The 21,234-nt window shown below is 36.0% G+C and overlaps 1 protein-coding gene across 1 annotated transcript; it reads right to left on the bottom strand.

Moving 5' to 3' along the window:
• Window positions 1-488: 488 nt before the first annotated feature.
• slx9 (SLX9 ribosome biogenesis factor) lies at window positions 489-20,412 on the bottom strand. Its single transcript, XM_056265867.1, has 6 exons — window positions 20,143-20,412; window positions 19,865-19,991; window positions 10,643-10,711; window positions 4,294-4,459; window positions 1,898-1,966; window positions 489-927 (listed from the first exon to the last, which is right to left on the bottom strand). Exons 1-6 carry the CDS (start codon window positions 20,332-20,334, stop codon window positions 807-809), a joined length of 744 nt encoding a protein of 247 aa, XP_056121842.1. The 5' UTR covers window positions 20,335-20,412; the 3' UTR covers window positions 489-806.
• Between the last annotated feature and the right edge of the window lie 822 nt (window positions 20,413-21,234).

Raw genomic sequence — 21,234 nt, 5'->3', positions numbered from 1 at the left:
TATACTCACATTCCCATCAGGTTTCTCAGATTATCTCTGGAGGACTAACAATCACATTAGTCCATCGCAAACATGAAACATTACATTCGTGTTCACTTATGCTGGTGTTATTCGATAATGTTGCCCGTTTATGAGAAACCCAGCATTTGACAGGGTTGTGAAGTGGATCTAGACGAGATCCAAGAAAAGATCCTCCTCAATATCAGACATCCAAGAGCCATGAAGCGATGAAGAGAAGTCAGGGTTCGGGTTCCCATGTCTCCTTTATCTCTAAAAGAGCTGCCGCCCTTTCCTTCTTTTTGCAACGTGTTGTCATGGAAATGCAGAGGCATTTGATATATTAGATCTCACTTTAATGAGAGGTTTTTGTCTGTGAAACTCCAGCAAGTGAACAAATGCATCAGGTAGAGTCATTTTTATCGCCTGTTTTATCGTTATAAGTCATGCTTGTCTTGGGAAACACCCCTAATAAAGAAATATCACCGTAATTATTTTCAATTGGATTTATTTGTATCTAGCCAAAAGCATGTGGAATAGACAGCATGAAAACACTCATAATATCTGATAGCATGATCACTAACGCAATTCATTTTACACTTCGACTCATTTTTGAAATGACACAGAGGAACATAGCATCCATAGTGTTTATACAGTGCCAGATAATGCAAAATTATGCTAATCTTGGCATTCCTCTTCGTTTCATAATCTGTTATGAAGTACAAAACCGATTTGAATGTTTCGATGTACCAGCGTATAATAAGATAGTTTTTGTAGTCTAACAACAGGGCGGCGCTCCAGAGTTGCGATTAAGTCTGTTCGTCTTCCTGTTTGAGTCGTTTTCGCAGATGATCACCAATTGCAGCCAAAGGGTTGGTCTTGAAGGCAGGGTTTTTCATGGCTTCGTTGAAGTAAGATGCTTCGGTCTCGCTGGAATTAAAAAAAATAAACAATTTGATTAAAATTTGACTTAACTGCACAATAAAAAAAAATGGCGTGAAAAAAACAAGAATATATATTTAGTATAAAGAAAATTAGGCATATTTGTATAACCTGAGACAGTAACATTATTTACATGGCAATTATATGTTTGGTTATTGTATTTAAATATTTAAATTTAATTTAATATAAATTAAATAAATAATTTATTATAATAATACAATACACATACAATACTACAATTATTTATAGTAATAAAATAAGTTTTAATTATATATGTTTTTACATTTAAATTAAATATATTGCTTAAATAATATATAAATATGAATTTATATGCCATTTTTAATCATTTATTTTTGCATTAAGGTAATCTGCTTAATTTTCATGACAATGCAAAAAATAATGAATTAATAAAAAAAAAAAAAAAGTAATAATATCCCTGAAATAGACATTAGTTATTTTAAGCAAAATACTTATTTTTCATTATTATTATTGACTTATTTATTCTTTTTTTTAAGGTAAAATGTGACTTGGACATGTTCTTGGTTTTGTGAGATTTTCCCATTAACCCCTAGGTTTTTGTTAATTTAATTTATAAATAAATAAATCATTTATAATATTAAAATGTATGATATATTTACAATTAAAACAATTAAATTATTGAAAATAATAGTAGTATAAATATAAATTTTGCATTTAAAAAAATATATTATTTAAATAATATATAATACACAAATAATGTTTGTAATAATGTATTGGGTTTTTTTCATTAAGGTAATGTGCTTAATTGCCATGACAATAATGCAAAACAAAAAGAAATGGGGGGGGGTTACTCTTACAAAAGAGTAAATGTTTTTATTTTTTTTATTTTTTTATGATTCTATATGATTGATAAAATAAAATACTGATGTGAAATTAACATTAGCAAAGTTTGGAAGTTTGAGGGAAGCCATTATCTTACAGTAGTTTTCGTTTCTGGGCTGGTTTCATCAGGCTGAAGTCTGTGGGTTCTGGTTTCTTCTTAACCGAACTGAGACGAGAAAACAAGAACAAACATTTGTGTTACATGCAGAACCATTTATATTTAGCATCATTAACTTACTAACAAAAAATAAGGGGAAAAAAGCCTGTCTGCTGAAATTTTTATAGAGAGACTTAAAGGCATGTTTGAAGATGCGCTTTGAAGTTGTCCAGAGCACAGGCTTTCCTCACACAAGTGGGGTTTTTTTTTTTTTGAGTTACTAATGCAAGACAAAGCAAGACTTCACAACATACATTCAAATGACTAACAGATAAAAAAGTACCAACGCAAACAGAGAAAAACAGACAAATGTGTTTTGGATCAAAGCAATTACACAGTTGTGAAAAAAGCTTCGGACCTTCGCACGCTCAGCCAAACACCCGATTAATCTAAATAAACAGCAAGACTGCTGCCGACCCGTGGCATGCTTTATTTCTTAAGAAACACATTTAGTGTGTGTGATATAAATATACTTTTTTTTTTATTATTAGTACAATCTGCTTACAATATTTACAATTTGAAATATTGATAGCGGGTATTTATCTTGAGTTGATACAGAATTCATTTGTAAAACAAAATGCAATTTTATGTTTTGGGTTTAGCATTTTATTACAGGTCTTTTTGGGGAAAGGGATCTAAAAAAATTAAAGTGCCCCTAATATGCTTTTTTTGATATGGTAATGGGCGTTTGGTTTCCAACATATGCTGCAAGCAGTAGATCAATAAAAGACTGGCAGCGAACAGCCAATCAGAGCAGCGAAGACCAATCACAGCAGACTGAGTCATCTGACCAATCAGAGCAGAGTAGATCAATCACAACAGACTGGGCCATCTGACCAATCAGAGCAGAGTAGATCAATCACAACAGACTGGGCCATCTGACCAATCAGAACAAAGTAGATCAATCACAACAGACTGGATCATCTGACCAATCAGAGCAGAGTAGACCAATCACAACAGACTGGGTCATCTGACCAATCAGAGCAGAGTAGACCAATTACAACAGACTGGGTCATCTGACCAATCAGAGCAGAGTAGACCAATCACAGCAGACTGAGTCATCTGACCAATCAGAGCAGAGTAGATCAATCACAACAGACTGGGTCCTCGGACCAATCAGAGCAGAGTAGACTAATCACAGCAGACCGAGTCATCTGACCAATCAGAGCAGAGTAGCCAATCACAACAGACTGGCTCATCTGACCAATCAGAGCTGAGTAGTCTAATCACAGCAGACCGAGTCATCTGACCAATCAGAGCAGAGTAGACCAATCACAACAGACTGGGTCATCTGACCAATCAGAGCTGAGTAGACCAATCACAGCAGACTGAGTCATCTGACCAATCAGAGCAGAGTAGATCAATCACAACAGACTGGGCCATCGGACCAATCAGAGCAGAGTAGACCAATCACAGCAGACCGAGTCATCTGACCAATCAGAGCAGAGTAGCCAATCACAACAGACTGGCTCATCTGACCAATCAGAGCTGAGTAGTCCAATCACAGCAGACCGAGTCATCTGACCAATCAGAGCAGAGTAGACCAATCACAACAGACTGGGTCATCTGACCAATCAGAGCAGAGTAGACCAATGACAACAGACTGGGTCATCTGACCAATCAGAGCAGAGTAGACCAATCACAGCAGACTGAGTCATCTGACCAATCAGAGCAGAGTAGCCAATCACAACAGACTGGGCCATCTGACCAATCAGAGCAGAGTAGACCAATCACAACAGACTGGGTCATCTGACCAATCAGAGCAGAGTAGACCAATCACAGCAGACTGAGTCATCTGACCAATCAGAGCAGAGTAGCCAATCACAACAGACTGGGCCATCTGACCAATCAGAGCAGAGTAGCTTTCAGAAAGGAGGGGTTTAGAGAGACGAATCTTCGAATGAACCGTTTCAGACCCTGTGAGAAAAGAGGTGATGCTGCAATGTATATTATGATATATTAAGTGGTTTTGACCTTGGATGCATGTAAACCTGTTGTAGGAGACCTCCAAAACAAAAATAGGAACCTTTAAAATAGAATAAAAGGGGCACTTTAATAATACTATAAATATTGAGTAAATCAAGCGGCAGAAAGAGAGAAAAAAAAACATGTACACTGGGTAGCAGAAAATGAATACAAATTCGGTTTGAATCCCATTGCAAGAGAAACAGGTGTTACATGAAATCTGTTAGTACAATGTGTTGTTTAGAGACTATTAACGAGCGCTTACTCATGCCAACAAATACATGCATATGCACAAATGATCACAGAGGATAATATGCTGCCAGCATACACAATCATGTTTCTGTGTAGAAATGAGGAAAGTGAGTACTTACGCTTTATTTTTCCGCTGTGCCCTGGTGGGGGTTCTGAAAGAAGGGAGGAGCTGGGAGAGTTCAGGAAGAGCGTCGGCTAGCGGCCTCATGTCGCCCACAACAGGAGTGGCCTTCCTCCGCGCTTGTGCCACCTGCTGTTCACGGGCCAGCTTGATCCCACTGATCTCTACAGATGGTAAAGAGACAAACAAACTTCAGACCAAGACGCATACGCTGGGGGCAAAAGGGGGTTTTCTGATCACAGAGCAGTGGATGCAAAATCTTGTGCGCTCGTTCATTCAAATTCAGACACGCTCTTTGAACTGTTGTGCTGATGTGGGTAACACAAGTTTGATCCTCCTCTTCTTGCCATATCTTGTTCTCTGGCAAACAGCATAAAAAAGGAATAAAATAAAATAATTAAATAAAAGGCATAAAAAAAGCTGAAACAGTTCATATTAAATTTATATAAAATAAAAACCAACAAAATAAAATTAATTCATAAATTAAAACAGCATAAAAATTAATTATAAAAATATAAAAGCCTAAAATAAACAAATAAACAACAAAAAGTGTAAAATAAAAAGCATATACATTATAAAAGAGATGAAACCGAAACAACAAAAATAAAATACAAATTAATAAAATGGCAAAAAAAAATAAAGCAGAAAATAAATGAATACAAATAAAAAAAAGCATACATTACAAAATATAAAATAAAAGGCATAAAACTAAACATATAAATTAATTCAAAAAAAGCATAAAAAAATATAAATTCTTAAAATAATAGGTATAAAATAAATGATGAAAAGTAATAAAAAAAATAAAAGAGGGGAAAAAATTAAAAGGCATATATTTAAAAACAAAAAGAATACATAATAGGGGTTGAACGACTTCAGATTTTTTTAAGTCGACTGTTATGACATCAAAGTCGAGTCGACGTCGACTAGTCGATGACGTCATTCATAAAAACACAAGAGATGGGACTGCTTTGCAACATGCCACAATTTGCAATTAATTAACAGAAAATTATACAGATGCTGACAGACAGCTCATAATGGGGCCGTTTACACCTCACTTCATGTTTTTTTACTGATCTGATTTATCAAAACGATTCCATTTAGCCACACCTGGTCACATAAATATGTTTTCGCAAAACAGATATAAATCCGATCTTCAAACAACGCGCTATGCAGATTTAACGGAGTTCACGTCACCGAAAGCAACAATAATGAGCTGCATTTTATTGATCATCAGCTAATTTCAAAATCAAAGACCGCAATAAGAGAGACAGCACTGGTAAGATCATTTCTGTTTCTTTACTTTTAATGAAGATGATTGTGTGTTAAGCGTCTGCGACTTACTTTCACTTTGATTTGCGATAGTTTGCACGTTGGGAGAAGTCCAGTTTCAACAACCAGATGCATTTACACTTGTCCAGTTTCGTCTGTTAAGCGGCCCAGACCTCCTCCTGAGGCGGTTTGAGCGATCGGATTTAAATCCGTCTCGAGTGCGTTTCGGAGGGCATTTACACCTGGTCTTTTCACGATCGGATATAGCTATCAGATCACAGAAACACATGAAGTGGCCTGGTGTAAACAGCCCGCAGTTACATCATCATTTAGGATGAAAAGAAAAGGAAAAAAAGCTATAAATTCACATCTGTGCCTTAGTGATGCGCAGATCCAAGTAATACAAAATAATATTCCAATTAACTGCGGGTGAATTAGCTACATCATTAATATGTTTAAATAAATAAATGAAAAAAAAATGTTTTAATGATTTTAATAAAGAAACTGAACTCTCATTTCCGGTGAGCGTGCGTCATGCTTTTACTTTCGTTTTCAACAATATCTAGTGTTAGGTTAGTAAAGTATTTACACACATTTGATGTACCAATGCTGCTTTCTTGCTGCAATGGCCCTCTGGGCTCTTCATCTGTTGTCGTCTGCAACATGTTAGTATCAAAAGTAGCGCAATCATAGTGTCACATGATCATCGCGACTAGTCGACGTCAAGCTTAAAGCGTCGCGGTGTTTCATTAAGGTCGACTAGTCGACTAATCGACTAGTCGGTTCAACCCCTAATACATAATAATAACTACGTTATTACTACATTATTACTACCTTATTAATTATTACATAATAACTAACTAAAATACAACAAAATAACTACGGAAATTTAATTGAATTTAATTGTGGTAAAGAATCGGATAAATGCATTGCTTTTAAACAATGGTCTGAAATCCCAGACATCACAGTAATGTTACAGTAGGTCACATCATTTCTGATAAAAAAGTTGGGTCAATTCATTCTGGAAGGCCTTTATCCAGAACGACTTCCTGTCCAGGTCATAGACAGAAAATAATAGGGGTGCACGATTCAGAAAATGTCACGATTCGATACCGATTTTTTGTCTCAAGATTCGATTCAAAATCGATTTTCGATTCAAAAAACGATTCGCAGTATATAAATGTAGTTTACTTTTTCCTATGTGATTGATTGCAGTAGACACAATTTAAAAGAAAAAAACCCACAACAAATTAAATGTAGTTTAAATATTACTTTATATGTCTTCATACAAAAATAAAAACTTTTGCAACTAAAAAGTGCAAAGTGCCAAGCTTTGGCCAGCTTTCAAATAGCCTACATTTAATTCAAGTTTAAAAATAAAACTTAAATACATTTACATTTACATTTAGCTTTAAAGTGCTGTAGTCAGATCAAACAAACAATTATGCTAAATGTGGTTTAAGGACTACTTCAGCTACCAGGTTGACTGTTGAAATGTGAACTCGACTGGGCACATTGAACTTCCTAAAAATATATACTAATGTCATAGAACCCTTGCGAAATTATTTTAAATAGATTTAAAAAAGCCACCGCTACTGGTAACATCTATGGTTAGATTGATTTGTTTAGATCCAGTGAAGTCGTTCATATCTCCAGTTAACTAGCAGAGCATTAATTTAGTTCGCTATTAAATAAGAGATCTGTTGTTTTTGAAATCAAGCTGAGCGCTCGTGTCCGCTGCTATCAGTGTCACGGATACAGTGTTCTCTGTGGCGCAGTCTTCACTCGGACACGCGCTTCAATCTATCGCCGTTGTGGAGACTCTGGTGAAATCACAAAATAAAATGCACACAAACGTGATGAACATATGCGGTTTTGATGAGAGAGAGAAAACACTATACGAGTGCGGTTTAGAACCCGTAAACTCTGACACGCTTGGCAAAAGATCTGAACTCAAACATAAGATCTGCGGATCGATGCATTTATTTACGGGTTGAGCAGAGAGGCTGCGGTTTGACCAGCGCGGGCGGCAAGAACTTGCAATGTAACCAGGGTTCTCAAGTCTCACGCATTGGCCGTGAGACACGCAATTCAACCAGTTCACACGCTCACACGCCACACCATGTATTTCTCACGCTGAAAAGGCAATGCCAACCAAGTTATCCTGCAAGCTTTATACACTCACCGGCCACTTTATTAGGTACCCCATGCTAGTAAACGGGTTGGACCCCCTTTTGCCTTCAGAACTGCCTCAATTCTTCGTGGCATAGATTCAACAAGGTGCTGGAAGCATTCCTCAGGGAGTTTGGTCCATATTGACATGATGGCATCACACAGTTGCCGCAGATTTGTCGGCTGCACATCCATGATGCGAATCTCCCGTTCCACCACATCCCAAAGATGCTCTATTGGGTTGAGATCTGGTGACTGTGGAGGCCATTTTAGTACAGTGAACTCATTGTCATGTTCAAAAAACCAATTTGAAATGATTAGAGCTTTGTGACATGGTGGAAGTAGCCATCAGAGGATGGGTACATGGTGGCCATAAAGGGATGGACATGGTCAGAAACAATGCTCAGGTAGGCCGTGGCATTTAAACGATGCCCAATTGGCACTAAGGGGCCTAAAGTGTGCCAGGAAAACATCCCCCACACCATTACACCACCACCACCAGCCTGCACAGTGGTAACAAGGCATGATGGTTCCATGTTCTCATTCTGTTTACGCCATATTCTGACTCTACCATCTGAATGTCTCAACAGAAATCGAGACTCATCAGACCAGGCAACATTTTTCCAGTCTTCAACTGTTCAATTTTGGTGAGCTCTTGCAAATTGTAGCCTCTTTTTCCTATTTGTAGTGGAGATGAGTGGTACCCGGTGGAGTCTTCTGCTGTTGTAGCCCATCCGCCTCAAGGTGGTGCGTGTTGTGGCTTCACAAATGCTTTGCTGCATACCTCGGTTGTAACGAGTGGTTATTTCAGTCACTGTTGCCCTTCTATCAGCTCGAACCAGTCTGGCCATTCTCCTCTGACCTCTGGCATCAACAAGGCATTTCCGCCCACAGAACTGCCGCTCACTGGATGTTTTTTCTTTTTCGGACCATTCTCTGTAAACCCTAGAGATGGTTGTGCGTGAAAATCCCAGTAGATTAGCAGTTTCTGAAATACTCAGACCAGCCCTTCTGGCACCAACAATCATGCCACGTTCAAAGTCACTCAAATCACCTTTCTTCCCCATACTGATGCTCGGTTTGAACTGCAGGAGATTGTCTTGACCATGTCTACATGCCTAAATGCACTGAGTTGCCACCATGTGATTGGCTGCTTAGAAATTAAGTGTTAACGAGCAGTTGGACAGGTGTATCTAATAAAGTGGCCGGTGAGTGTATAACGTTGTATACGAGGCGCAGACACACAAAGTGAAGTTTCCTGCCGCCAGCGCGTCCGTATCTCGGCCAGATTGCGTTCGTTACTAGGCAACATAGATGCGCGAACCACACGGAAGTTGACGGAACATTCTCGGCCATCGCGCGAACGTACGCACACACATTCTCGGCCACCGTACGTTCGTTACTAGGTAACCAACAATATCGCGCGAACACACGTCGTTATGGAGAAGGTAAGTTGGAAGAAAGCTCGTCTAACATTTTTAGGCTAGAACATTTAATATATAGCCAATCGTATACATTATTATTGATGCAGTCAAAAACTCTACAACTACTTTGCAACCAAGCCAGAAGCTTTTGCTAAGGAAAATGTTAGTGGGTATGGGAAGGAATGAAGTTTATTGAAGAATTGAATTTTATTTTAAATTATATATTATACTGTATTAATAGTCTTTCTAGTTACATTAAGGCTACATGTATTAAGGCAGAGTGCTCTGGGTAATATTTTATATCCTGTCAAAACATACATTATAATCATTGCCATTGGATTTGTATTTTTCAAAGATGTCAGGGAAAAATGCAAAAAGATTTGTTTTTCCAAACTGTTTGGATTTTTATTATATTTATATTTATTTTATTATTTTATTATATTTATTTATTATTATGGACCAATTATTATAATTTTAATTTATGCTGGTTAATTATGAACAATGGGTAAAATTGGGGGGTGGGGTGGGCGGGGCTCCACTGGGGCTCCTCCCCTTGGGCTCCTCCCCTAACCGCATGTGATCTCACTCCAAGCTTTTGATAAAACTTGAGAACCCTGGTAACTATTTATCAGACCGGCCCTCGCGGCCTCGAAACACTACCGGACCACCGTTAAAAGTCCCGACTCACCCGATTGCCACTCCGCCCGTGTACGCCATTAAAAATATATATATATGAATCGATTTTTGGAATTATATTAATCGATTCTGAATCGGTAAAGATTGAATCGCGATTCAAATGTGAATCGATTTTTTTGCACACCCCTAGAAAATAACTACAATCACCCGACCATCTAAAGGCACTAAGCAGGACACACCAGGTGCTTCAGTCCAAAAACAACACAGTACATGTAGGGAAGAAAAAAACAGATCTTTGACAGAAGCACTTAGTTACATGTTCGTCTTTATGCAAACACAAATGAAATGTCATTCTTCACCTGATAAGTGGCCATTTCGGGCGTTAAGATCTTTTATTTTACAACTACATCCCTGTATATAAGTGTTACTGTACACCATTTGTTAAAACCTTGAAGGTCTTTGAGCTTTATGAATCCATCAACATCTTAATCCTCCCCCCTTTTTAATTTCCTGAAAATCTGACATGCAGTCTGAGGCTTGGGTTTCGGCTGGAGCCGTGAGCCCCATTAGATCCTAATTATAATCACCTCGGACGGAGCTTGTGTTACCCGACGCATTGATCGGCCGGAACGATTACAGGCGTCAGAAACGGGGTGTGGCGTTAATGATCCTGCCATATCCATCTCTGAGGTTCCCGTCGGCCCACGAGAGAATCGCAGATCAGTTCACGATGAAAGAAATATCCTCATACGAGCGTTTCGGGATTGTGTTTTCTGGACTTTTGATGATATTTGCGGGAAAGGAAAAGGTCCTAAGAAGAGAAGGATAAAAAAAAAAATCACTCACTGTTGAGCCATCTTTCCCTCCGCTCCTTCATTTTTTCTTTCTTCGACTGATGTTTCTTTTCCTCCGTGCCTGAAAAAAAAAGGCATTTCCATATGGATCATTCATTATTGATCAATTCAACAACATGCATGACTGGCCTGTGAAGATCCTATGCATTCAAGCATTTAAACAAAACAAAACTAAAAACTAAATAACAACTTTATTTGCAAAAAGGGGATGAAGAAAAAGCAAAACAAAAAATGCTTGATATTTACTTTAGAATGTAATGCAGTTTGGTCAATCATTTTAATAATCAATAATTTAGCTAGAGAAAGAAATAATACATAAATATTAAACTAAATAAAAAGTAATTAAATAAATTAAATAAAAGACAAAACAGGAATAAAATTTAAAAAAGGCACAATATAAAGCCACAAAAAAAGTTGTAAAACGATAAATGATTAAATTGGTATAAAATGATAAATACATAAAATGGAAAAAAAAAGAATAAAAATAAATCTAAATAAAACGGCATAATATAAAGCCATAAAAAGTTGTAAAACGATAAATGATTAAAATGGTATAAAATGATAAAAATACATAAAATGAAAGAAGAAGAAAAATCACAAGAAAGGGGAAAAATAAGAAAAAAATAGAATAAAACATAATAGAAAGGCATAAAAAGGAGTAAAAAAAACTCATTACTTTTAAGAGGAAAAATTTAAACCAGTGTTATTTTAGTATTTATTAAAATTTCTAATTACCTTTTTTATATTTTCAGTTCTTATTTTAATTCTAGGTTAAGTTTTTGTAATTTTGTTATATGCTTGTCATTTTTATATTTTTTATATTTCTATTTAGCTTAAATGTATTTTTATTTCAGTGTAACAAACATTTTTTTTCAGTTAGTTGCAAGGCTATATTTCTAATTTGAAACAAATTTAAATAAGTTTTAGTTAATCACAACACTGGTTCAAACAGAAACAAAAACACACACAAATGCACTGGAAGTTATTCTTTGAAGAGGGCTTTATATTTGGTGTGAATGCAGGTGTTTTGGTTCATTCTGGTTTTGTTTAGTCTGCAGAGATTGAACTCTGTGCACCTGTCAAAATAACGTAGTGGGAGCCAATCAGTTAAGGAGACGAACGGCTGCTGACACAAAGGTTGCAGGTTCAGTTCCCACCAGGAACGATGCAGGAACTGCACTGCTTAGATCTCAAACCCACATAAACACTGTAAATCAGCATTAGCAGTATGTTTCTTCTTCATATAAAATAATGTAGGGTTGGAATAAAATAAAATTCTTTTTTTGAAATTACACACTATTTTTCACAATAAGTCACTATTTTTAATCAAATGTCCACATGAGAATATTATGACATGTGCCGTGGCTGTGGGATTGTATATATCGAATGGAAAATAATGTGTGTAGATTACCAGAGGATGTCTGTTGTTTTAACTGCATGTAACCTCCTGTTCCCAGATAGTGAAGTCTTATCAGGAGGAGCATATTGTGTGTTTTTCCCATTTGACAGAGGTCATTCACTGTCCACAGAGGTCAAACCACAAATAAACCTCTTTTATGTGTGACACACAAGACTTACATGCTTCAATTACAGAAAATGCAATTATTAAATTGTTACTAATCATTTAATATACTGAGATATCACAGTGCATTGAAAAAATAAAAATGTCACAAGATTTATGTTCTTCAGTTTTAGAAAATTCACTTTTTTGTGTGCTTAATGATAATATTGTTATTAACCCTCTGATGAATGGTGACTATTACAGATGCGTAACTCTCTCAGAATTAATAATTCCATATTAGATATGCAATCATAAAAACGCCCAAAAACATTAAGATCAGTGTTGTTACTGTTAACTAAAACTATTCAAATAAATAAAGCTGAAATCAATTAAAATAAAGCCTAAATATTAGATGAAAAATTAATTAATTAGATTAACAAATAAAATAAGTTATTAAAAATTACTAAAATTGAGTACTAAAATATGCTAAAATGACTGAAACTAAAATAAAGCAAAGCTAAATAGACATATTAAATAACTAATACAAATTACAAAAGAACAAATTGACTAAAACTTAAACGAAAATTATTATAAATATATAAATTATATTAAAATAAAAAATAAGTTTTGAAATCTAAAAATTCATGAATCACAGTGTTATTAATTGAGTATTATTATTATAACTGATTGTAAGCATAATTAATTATTATAATAATAATTATTAGTTAAAATAATGCATTGAAAAAATTAATTACCACAAACATTTTTTTCACTTGGCACTCTGAAATGATCTGTGTTAAGCAACATACGTTAAAAAAACAGTTAAGCTACAGTTTGGTCCAAAAATAACACAAATGCATTAAACCCAGAGAGAAACGCATGAAAATGAGTTGACCTCTGCGGTTTCGATCACCAGGGGAGAAGCTCAGCTCAACAAGCTTTTGGTTGCTACGAGCAACATTCAGAGGAAAAGAGCATTTATATGAGTTATCTGGTCATCAAAAACGCCTTCACATCTCTGCAAAGGTCCATCACTGAGAGATGGAAGGAAAAAGTCTGACCGCCTGAATGACCTGCGCTGACCTCTCGAGCCCTGCTGTGGACATTTATCAGGGCTGTGAACAACAAAAGTCCTCAAGAACTTAGCTTAAACATATTTTCAGTTGGTTGCCAAGGCAAAAATAAGTGCCTTGGCAACCAACTGAAAATATGTTTAGGCCAAGTACTAAAATGATTCAAACTAAAATAAATTTAAACTAAACAGAAATAGTAGAAAAACCAATAAAAGCAATCAAAATCTCCAAACAAAATGATTTAATTCAGTTTGTTGAATCTTTCCACATCGTTATGCCAAATAGTGTCTTCACTGATTTCACAGCCATGCAAAGCAAATTAACTTCTGTAATCCAATTGGACAAATGAAGCCACATCCGTAGCATTTCTGTGAATGCGTGTCTGCTATTTTGTATGTGTCAATCACTCGGAGGCGACTGGCCTGTTGTGTGTTTGCAGGAGAAACAGCATCTCAAATGTCCGTCATCTTCCTGTGAAGGAAAGCTGAAACTTTACAGATTGGATGCTGGCCGTCTGCAGGAGACCCAAGAGAATAACACGAGAGTTACTTATTAGTCATGAACGATTACGTGTCATGTACACTTCAAAACAATTTTTCGCTCCGTTTTTTAACAGCCCCTCAAAGCTTTATATACACACGCGCAGACGTCTATGCGTTTTTGTCTGTATATGGGCATGACGCGGCTGTGGTCGACCTCTGGAAAATAGTCTGGAGAGGCGACTCGATAAGAGAGATAAACGTCATGTCCTACGACCCACATTTCAGGGTCCAGACTGATGATCTCTGACAGAACGGCCCACATGTAAAGTCCAGACAAAAACACCCTGGGCCTGCACCCTTCAATGATATGATAAACAGAACAGGAACATTTGCTTTTACGCTTACGACACTGGAGAAAAAGACAAAATGAGGCAACAAGGTAGAGCCTGCATATATATATATATATATATATATATACTTATAAATGTACAAGTGCTGTCAAATCAATTAATCGCATTGTGTTTATATAATATATGTGTGTGAATATATAGTATTATTTATATATATTATGTGTGTGTGTGTATATCCATACTACACACACACATACATATATGTACACACACATATATTATATAAACACAAGCTTTTATGTTAGATGCGATTAATCGATTTGACAGCACTAATATATATAAAAAATACAAATATATAAAATATACATATAATATATCAAATGAATACTATCATATTAAATATTATCTTAGTATAATCTCATATATTAATATATAGTAATATAATCTAATATGTAAATATACTATATATAAATATCTAAGTAATATAATATATAAAATAAACAAAATGTTATTTACAATAAATATTATCATATTACACGTACACTGTTACAGGATAATTAAATACAATCAAAAACACTTGTGTAATTTTGTCAAATTTACATTCTACCCTGTTACAAAAAATGTGGCCATGTAAATATCATCAAATACCCTGATTTGTGTGATTTCATTATTTTCTACCAAAATTAAAACTTTTTTTTTTTTTTTTTGGCAAGAGTTGATAATTTAGCTGAAAATAAGATCAGTGACTAGATAGTTTTAGGACCATGTGTTGGTTTTTAGTTGCTGATAAACTGAGATGGTCCTCACTGCAGAACACGAGATCCAGATCCAACTCCTCTCACCTTACATATACCTAAACCGGGGGTAGGCAAGTTCGGTCCTAGAGAGCCGCTGTCCTGCCAAATTTAGTTCCAACCCTAACCAAACGCACCTGAACAAGCTAATCAATGTCTTCAGGATTACTAAGGCTATAGGCAGAAGAGGTTTTTTTCAGTGTTGGAGCTAAACTCTACAGGACAGCGGCTCTCTAGGACCGAAATTGCCTACCCCTGACCTAAACCTACCCATCTCCACCCCCTGATCCCTAACCCCAACCCTACCCATCTCCACCCCCTGATCCCTAACCCCACCCCTAATCCTACCCATCTCCACCCCCTGATCCCTAACCCCACCCCTAATCCTACCCATCTCCACCCCCTGATCCCTAACCCCACCCCTAATCCTACCCATCTCCACCCCTAATCCTACCCATCTCCACCCCTAATCCTACCCATCTCCACCCCCTGATCCCTAACCCCACCCCTAATCCTACCCATCTCCACCCCTAATCCTACCCATCTCCACCCCCTGATCCCTAACCCCACCCCTAATCTTACCCATCTCCACCCCTAATCCTACCCATCTCCACCCCTGATCCCTAACCCCACCCCTAATCCTACCCATCTCCACCCCCTGATCCCTAACCCCACCCCTAATCCTACCCATCTCCACCCCTTAGATCTGAAATCCAACTCCGCCCCCTGGATCTCGTGTACTGCAATGAGGTGCTACTGGATAAACTTAAAAGAAAATAATTATCATATTTTTTTCTTACAATAACTTAACAGGGTTGAAGAGACTGCTATGCTGTTGAAACGCTCCGGATGATATTACGTCAATTTCGCTGCATATACGATGGTTTTAAAATTGACTCTAATTCAAGACATTCTAATTCAAAACGCCATTGATTAACAGTAAAACTTCATATTCTTTCCATTCAACATTTGTTGCCAATTTCCAGGCTCTATCTGATCCACAACCAGTTTTCCACATTCAAATCCTAGTCTAAACCATTCAAATGCCTCACTAAACTGCTCTCAGATCAGAAAAACCCTCAGCGAGTCGATCCAACCATGAGCCACCACAGAAATAACAACAGTCGTGTTTTTTCTGCTGTATCTGCCCGATAGGGATCTCCGTCCTGCCGATATCTCCCTCCACCACTCCTGACGCAGGAAACACTATCTCGCCTTCGCATCCGTCTGTTTGCCGCAAACGAGGGATAGGGGGGGAAAATCCATCATTCCCACCACATCCATCCCAGAGAGAGCATCATGTTCAGAGAGCTGGCTGAAACGGACACCGCCAATTAGGAGCGGACAGAACAAGCGGCTGCCCTTTCCTGGCCCTCTGCACTTGCACTTCTCCTCTCCCCGTCCCGCACCGAGGTGAGGTGGCAGGGTGTCAGGGGAGCTGAGCTGGAGGTGAAGGAGGTGAATTTCCGAGGTCAAGCCGAGACACTGATACCCCAATTAAAGAGACGAAAGATCTCGTTCTGTCAAAGCAGTGCCACAGGCACATCGATTCTCTGTGTCAAACTCTCTCTAGTGCAGCCGCCACTCTCAAAGAGAAGTAGATCCTTCATCTACATAATATGAAGCATACTTAGAAAATTATATAAACATATTAAAATAAAATATCAACATATGGAACAATTATTTTAAATTTTATGCACTATATATATATACACACATACTGTATATAATGTACAAAATATCTAATATTGAATATCTAGTTTGATTATATATTAAGCAAGTTAAAAAAATTAAGGACATTAAAATATGTGTATGTGTATATATATATGTGTGTATACATATATTTTTTTATTAAACGTACTATATACACATTTATATATTTGAAACAAATCAAGGATTACAAAAACGTCAAACGTTATACAAAAATGTATAAATATACATATAAATTGATTTAATTAACTTATTAGATTTATAATCATTGATTTGTTTCAAATATGAACTTTTTGTTGACAAATGTTGACTACTATATTTATATCATTTATTGAATAAATTGTTTAAATATTATTGAAACATGATTTCATGTGTAATGTATTTAGGATACATAGAAATGCAAGCTATGAAATTAGCGTGAGCAAGACAGCAAATGTTTGAAGCGTCACTTCTGCCACAGAATGATACTGAATATCTTCTGAGATATTAAGGGTGTGAAAAGTAGAGTTTCTAAAAAGTCTGCAGGGCCAAAACAGCCTGTAGTTAAAGAAACGCCCAAATACTGAAGATAAACAGTAAACATACTGTAAACTACAGAAATATCAAGACCACAACAACAGCAGCCAAGACCACAGTGAGGCATAAATCATTTGCTTTATGAGCAAGGCTGAGAATGAAATCGAATACTTCCCTATTATACAGTATGCGAAAAACATTACGCCAACAGAATAGTATGTCCAAATACATAGTATTCGAAAAACAGTAGGTCAAAAGTACACGGTTGACCTACTACTTCCTCTGAGATTCTTAAGTACACATTTGGTGGACACTTTACTATCCCATTAAGGGCCACGGGTAGGGGTGTAACGGTACATGTATTCGTATTGAACCGTTTCGGTTCGAGGCTTCCGGTTCGGTACGCATACAAACCGAACGATTCCTTGGACCATTTTTCTTGCCGACAAAATTCGCGCTGGCGCGATCACCACAACGTTGCGCAACATCAAATGGCAAACGTAATGAAAGCGGAACGAAACTGCGCTACTCATTATATTGTGCTTCACGGATCGTTTGACCAACATCTGTGCAGCGCGAGCCGATCTCGATCAAACGACACTGTTACTACACAGCGCTAAGAGATCCAGTAAAGAAAACATTTGAATTCGCCACTGAAGTAATAACATCGCTGCGAGATCTAGTGAGAAGCATTCACATTTCTCCGTTATTAACCATAGATCTCTATTAGATCAAACAGCGCTGACGTGGAAACCAGGAGAAACATTGTGCCGTGAATGAACTAGTAATACTTTACGTCCACAGACCAGCAACATTCACCATGGATTTAATATAGTAGGCTAACACTAACTGTAACCAGTTTGGCTGGAATAGTGAACTGCTTTCAAGTACTTCACACATCTTTTTCCAGCTCTTCAAAACTCAAATAATATATAAATAAATATATATATATTTAAATGTTATTTTTAATGTGATGACCAAAACATTATTTGTTCATCCTTCAAAGATGACCCCCATTTATAAACCCGAAAGTTTCAAGATGTAGGAAAACTAAGTTATTTAAAAATATTTTTTCTTTTAACAAATAAGAAATTTTTCTGGCATTTCTTTCTTTTTGCTGTATCGAAAACGTACCGAACCGTGACTTTAAAACCGAGGTACGTACCGAACCGTGATTTTTGTGTACCGTTACACCCCTAGCCACGGGAGTGGATTTATGAATGGCAGTGAACTGAACGCAACTGACGCTGGAAGGTCACATGACAGTAACAACACGACGGACGTAGTACATCTGAATTTCATTCATACTCATGCTATAGAGGAGCATACTTTTTTCAATGGTCGCAAAATCGAAATTTAAAAGAAGTACCTACTCGGACAGTACGCGATTTCAGAGGCACTAGAGAAACGGCTCCTCAGTTTTCACCCTTACTAGTTGTCTTGATAAGAGAAACACAGTGATTCGCTCTCGTCACATCAGTGCATTGATGCAGCAGCACTGTGATGTTCATGCATGAGATATTTATACTGCAGACAGCCAGGAATAGAACAGAACCTCAATACTCACACACAGCTGACATTTATAGAGAGGGAATCAAAGCTAGAGGACGCGTGAGGTGAAAAACACTCTCGCTTTCATCTAATGACAATATGCATTTATTAAACTGCTCCTAATTTTACTGCTTGGTTCTTAGTTCTAACAACTTTTCAATGAACAGCCTGGATCTTTAACCACGAAGCTACACCACCCCCTCTGCTTTCAGTTCTAGCATGAAGCAAATTTTTGTTTTCGTTGATTTCAAACATCCAATCTTCAAGATATATTACAGATTTCCCAAAATAGACATTAGAATTAACAAGAATCCAAATATGTGCCACTGTCTGCCATCTTGTGGCCACAAGCATTTTGGCAAAAAGATTATGCATTTAAATATTATTATTTAAATATTTTTTTAAAGATATTATTGTAATTATATTTTGAAATATATAAAATTATAATATTATACTAGTAAAAGTTAAATTAATAGTATGTATTAACAATTGATACTTATGTATAAACAAAAAAATCTGTGTGGAAATTCCGTTAAAATATTATAATAGAAAAGGTCAAATGAATATTAAATGATTATGACCTATAATAAAAAGAAATAAACATTTCTTCATTTAGCATGTCAAAATCATTAAACAATCTGATTTAAATGTAAAAAATATAATTATATGATGAATTATAACACCATAAATTACAATAAAATCATCTATATATTTTTGAACATGTATTAACATTAAATACTCGTTATATTTTTTTTTAATACTTGTACAACTAAGCAAATCTGTGAAAAATAAATATTCAGTGATGATCTATAACTAAAATAAACATTCTTCATTTTACATTTTCTTTGTTTAACATTTAACAAATTCATTAAACTTTGCCTGTTCTTTATTTTAAATGTAAAAATATTATTATGTATTATAATACATGACATTACAATATATACATTTTTACTTTTTTGAATATGTATTATTAAAAAGTTAATATTCAGTTGAAATACATATTTAAAGCAAAATACATATTTAAAGCAAATTTGTGCAAAACAATTATAATGGTATAAGTAAAATTATTATTAAAATATTTATATTTTTCAAAATCATAAAACTTTGCCTCCTCAGATTTATATGTGAAAAATATTATATATATATATATATATATATATATATATATATATTTTTTTTTTTTTTTATTAAATACTTTAAATATTCAGTTGAAATATTTTAAAGAAAATTCTCTCACCTTTCTGTTCTCCTGCAGACTGTTTGCTTACGATCACATTTGATGGTTCATCAACCTTCAGTGTTTGAACTAAAGAGTCGGGGGAGATTTTAGTTCCAGCAAAAACTCCAGTGGGAAAACTGAAAGCCTACATGGAAAACACATGAAGCTGAATAACGATCTCATTTAGGACAGCTCATCTGAGGAGAAATTACACTGGGAATACAGTATATGGCACTGACATGATGTGAAATTATTTAATAGCTTTTGAAAATGGAATCACAAATAAATAGCCATACCTTTGAACTATTGCTAATACTACTGTCAGATGTGTTGGTTTTGGGCTGTCGTGAATCTGTTTTTGTGAGTTGAATGGATTGGATCGCTATCTTCTCCAGATTCCCCAGCATGGGTCTGTTTTCATGCTCATTTTCCAGCTTTACAGCGCCGTGATGGAGCTTCTGTCGTATCCGTTTAATTTTCCCCACCATTCTGATTCACTATATGTGATTTTGATATATTTTTTATGTGTATACAACGCTCAAACATACAGAAAATGACCCGCACGTGTTAAAAGTGACTACTTGTTTGTTTGGCGTTACAGCTAATTTTGTCCGGGTAAAAATGAAACGGAAGACAAGTTCCGTCAAAAGTCCTCTTCAGGTCGTCGTTGAGGATCGTCTACTCTACACTTGAAATTGAAAATGTTCAGGTATAGTTCAGGTATAACAACAAACAAAACTTAATCAACGAACACAAACTGTAGCATAAGGCACATATCTAATGTCAAAAAAATAAGAAATTTAACTTTAACCGAACCGTGATGAAGCAACTTTACTGTAGCTAATGTCCGTTTTCCCATACTTTAACGTATTAAACATAATTCTAACATTGTCCCGCTATTTAAGTACTTTTTAAATATAGGCTACATTTAGACTTAAGTTGGTTAGCAACATTGGGGTCTATCAACCTGACCAGCACAAGTTCCCAAAAACCCTCCTAGACCAGTCTGAACATGCTAAGAAACCATCTTAGACTTGTTTGTTTGATGTAATTCATAATTTTTAGTCTTCTCATTCTTACCACGTTGTTTTATCATTTAAAAATTGGTATAAACTGGAGCTTGTTTTAGCAACAGAAACAGGAAGTCCTTTAAAATATCTTTATTTTTTGAAGAATATGGCAAATACATAAATATATACAAGCAAAACAGACAGTTTACAGTTAGTTACTGAGCAATGCTACAAAAACAGTATAGATCCGGCTCATACGAAGCTTAGAATTACAAAAAATAACACTATTAGTCCAGCAGCATACATTTGATTTAACAAATGACTTGACATGATTCAGAATAATTCTCTGTACATGCTAGGTGAAAGGTGATGCATTTA

This window comes from Rhinichthys klamathensis, unplaced genomic scaffold (genome assembly GCF_029890125.1).
Source record: "Rhinichthys klamathensis goyatoka isolate OS25496 unplaced genomic scaffold, OSU_Roscu_1.1 h1tg000241l_1, whole genome shotgun sequence".
NCBI lineage: Eukaryota > Metazoa > Chordata > Actinopteri > Cypriniformes > Leuciscidae > Rhinichthys > Rhinichthys klamathensis.
The sequence above is the reverse complement of the archived record's forward strand: the minus strand, read 5'-3'. Positions and strand labels throughout refer to the sequence as shown.

What these genes read in the sequence shown, in the direction of transcription:
- slx9 (XM_056265867.1), bottom strand. Translation starts at nt 20,334, where the DNA reads ATGGTGGGGAAAATTAAACGGATACGACAGAAGCTCCATCACGGCGCT. An exon ending in GTCTGCAGGAGAACAGAAAG is followed by an intron (nt 10,712 to 19,864) that starts GTGAGAGAATTT and finishes TTTTTTTTTCAG; the next exon opens with GCACGGAGGAAAAGAAACAT. An exon ending in GCCCAGAAACGAAAACTACT is followed by an intron (nt 928 to 1,897) that starts GTAAGATAATGG and finishes TTTTAATTCCAG; the next exon opens with CGAGACCGAAGCATCTTACT.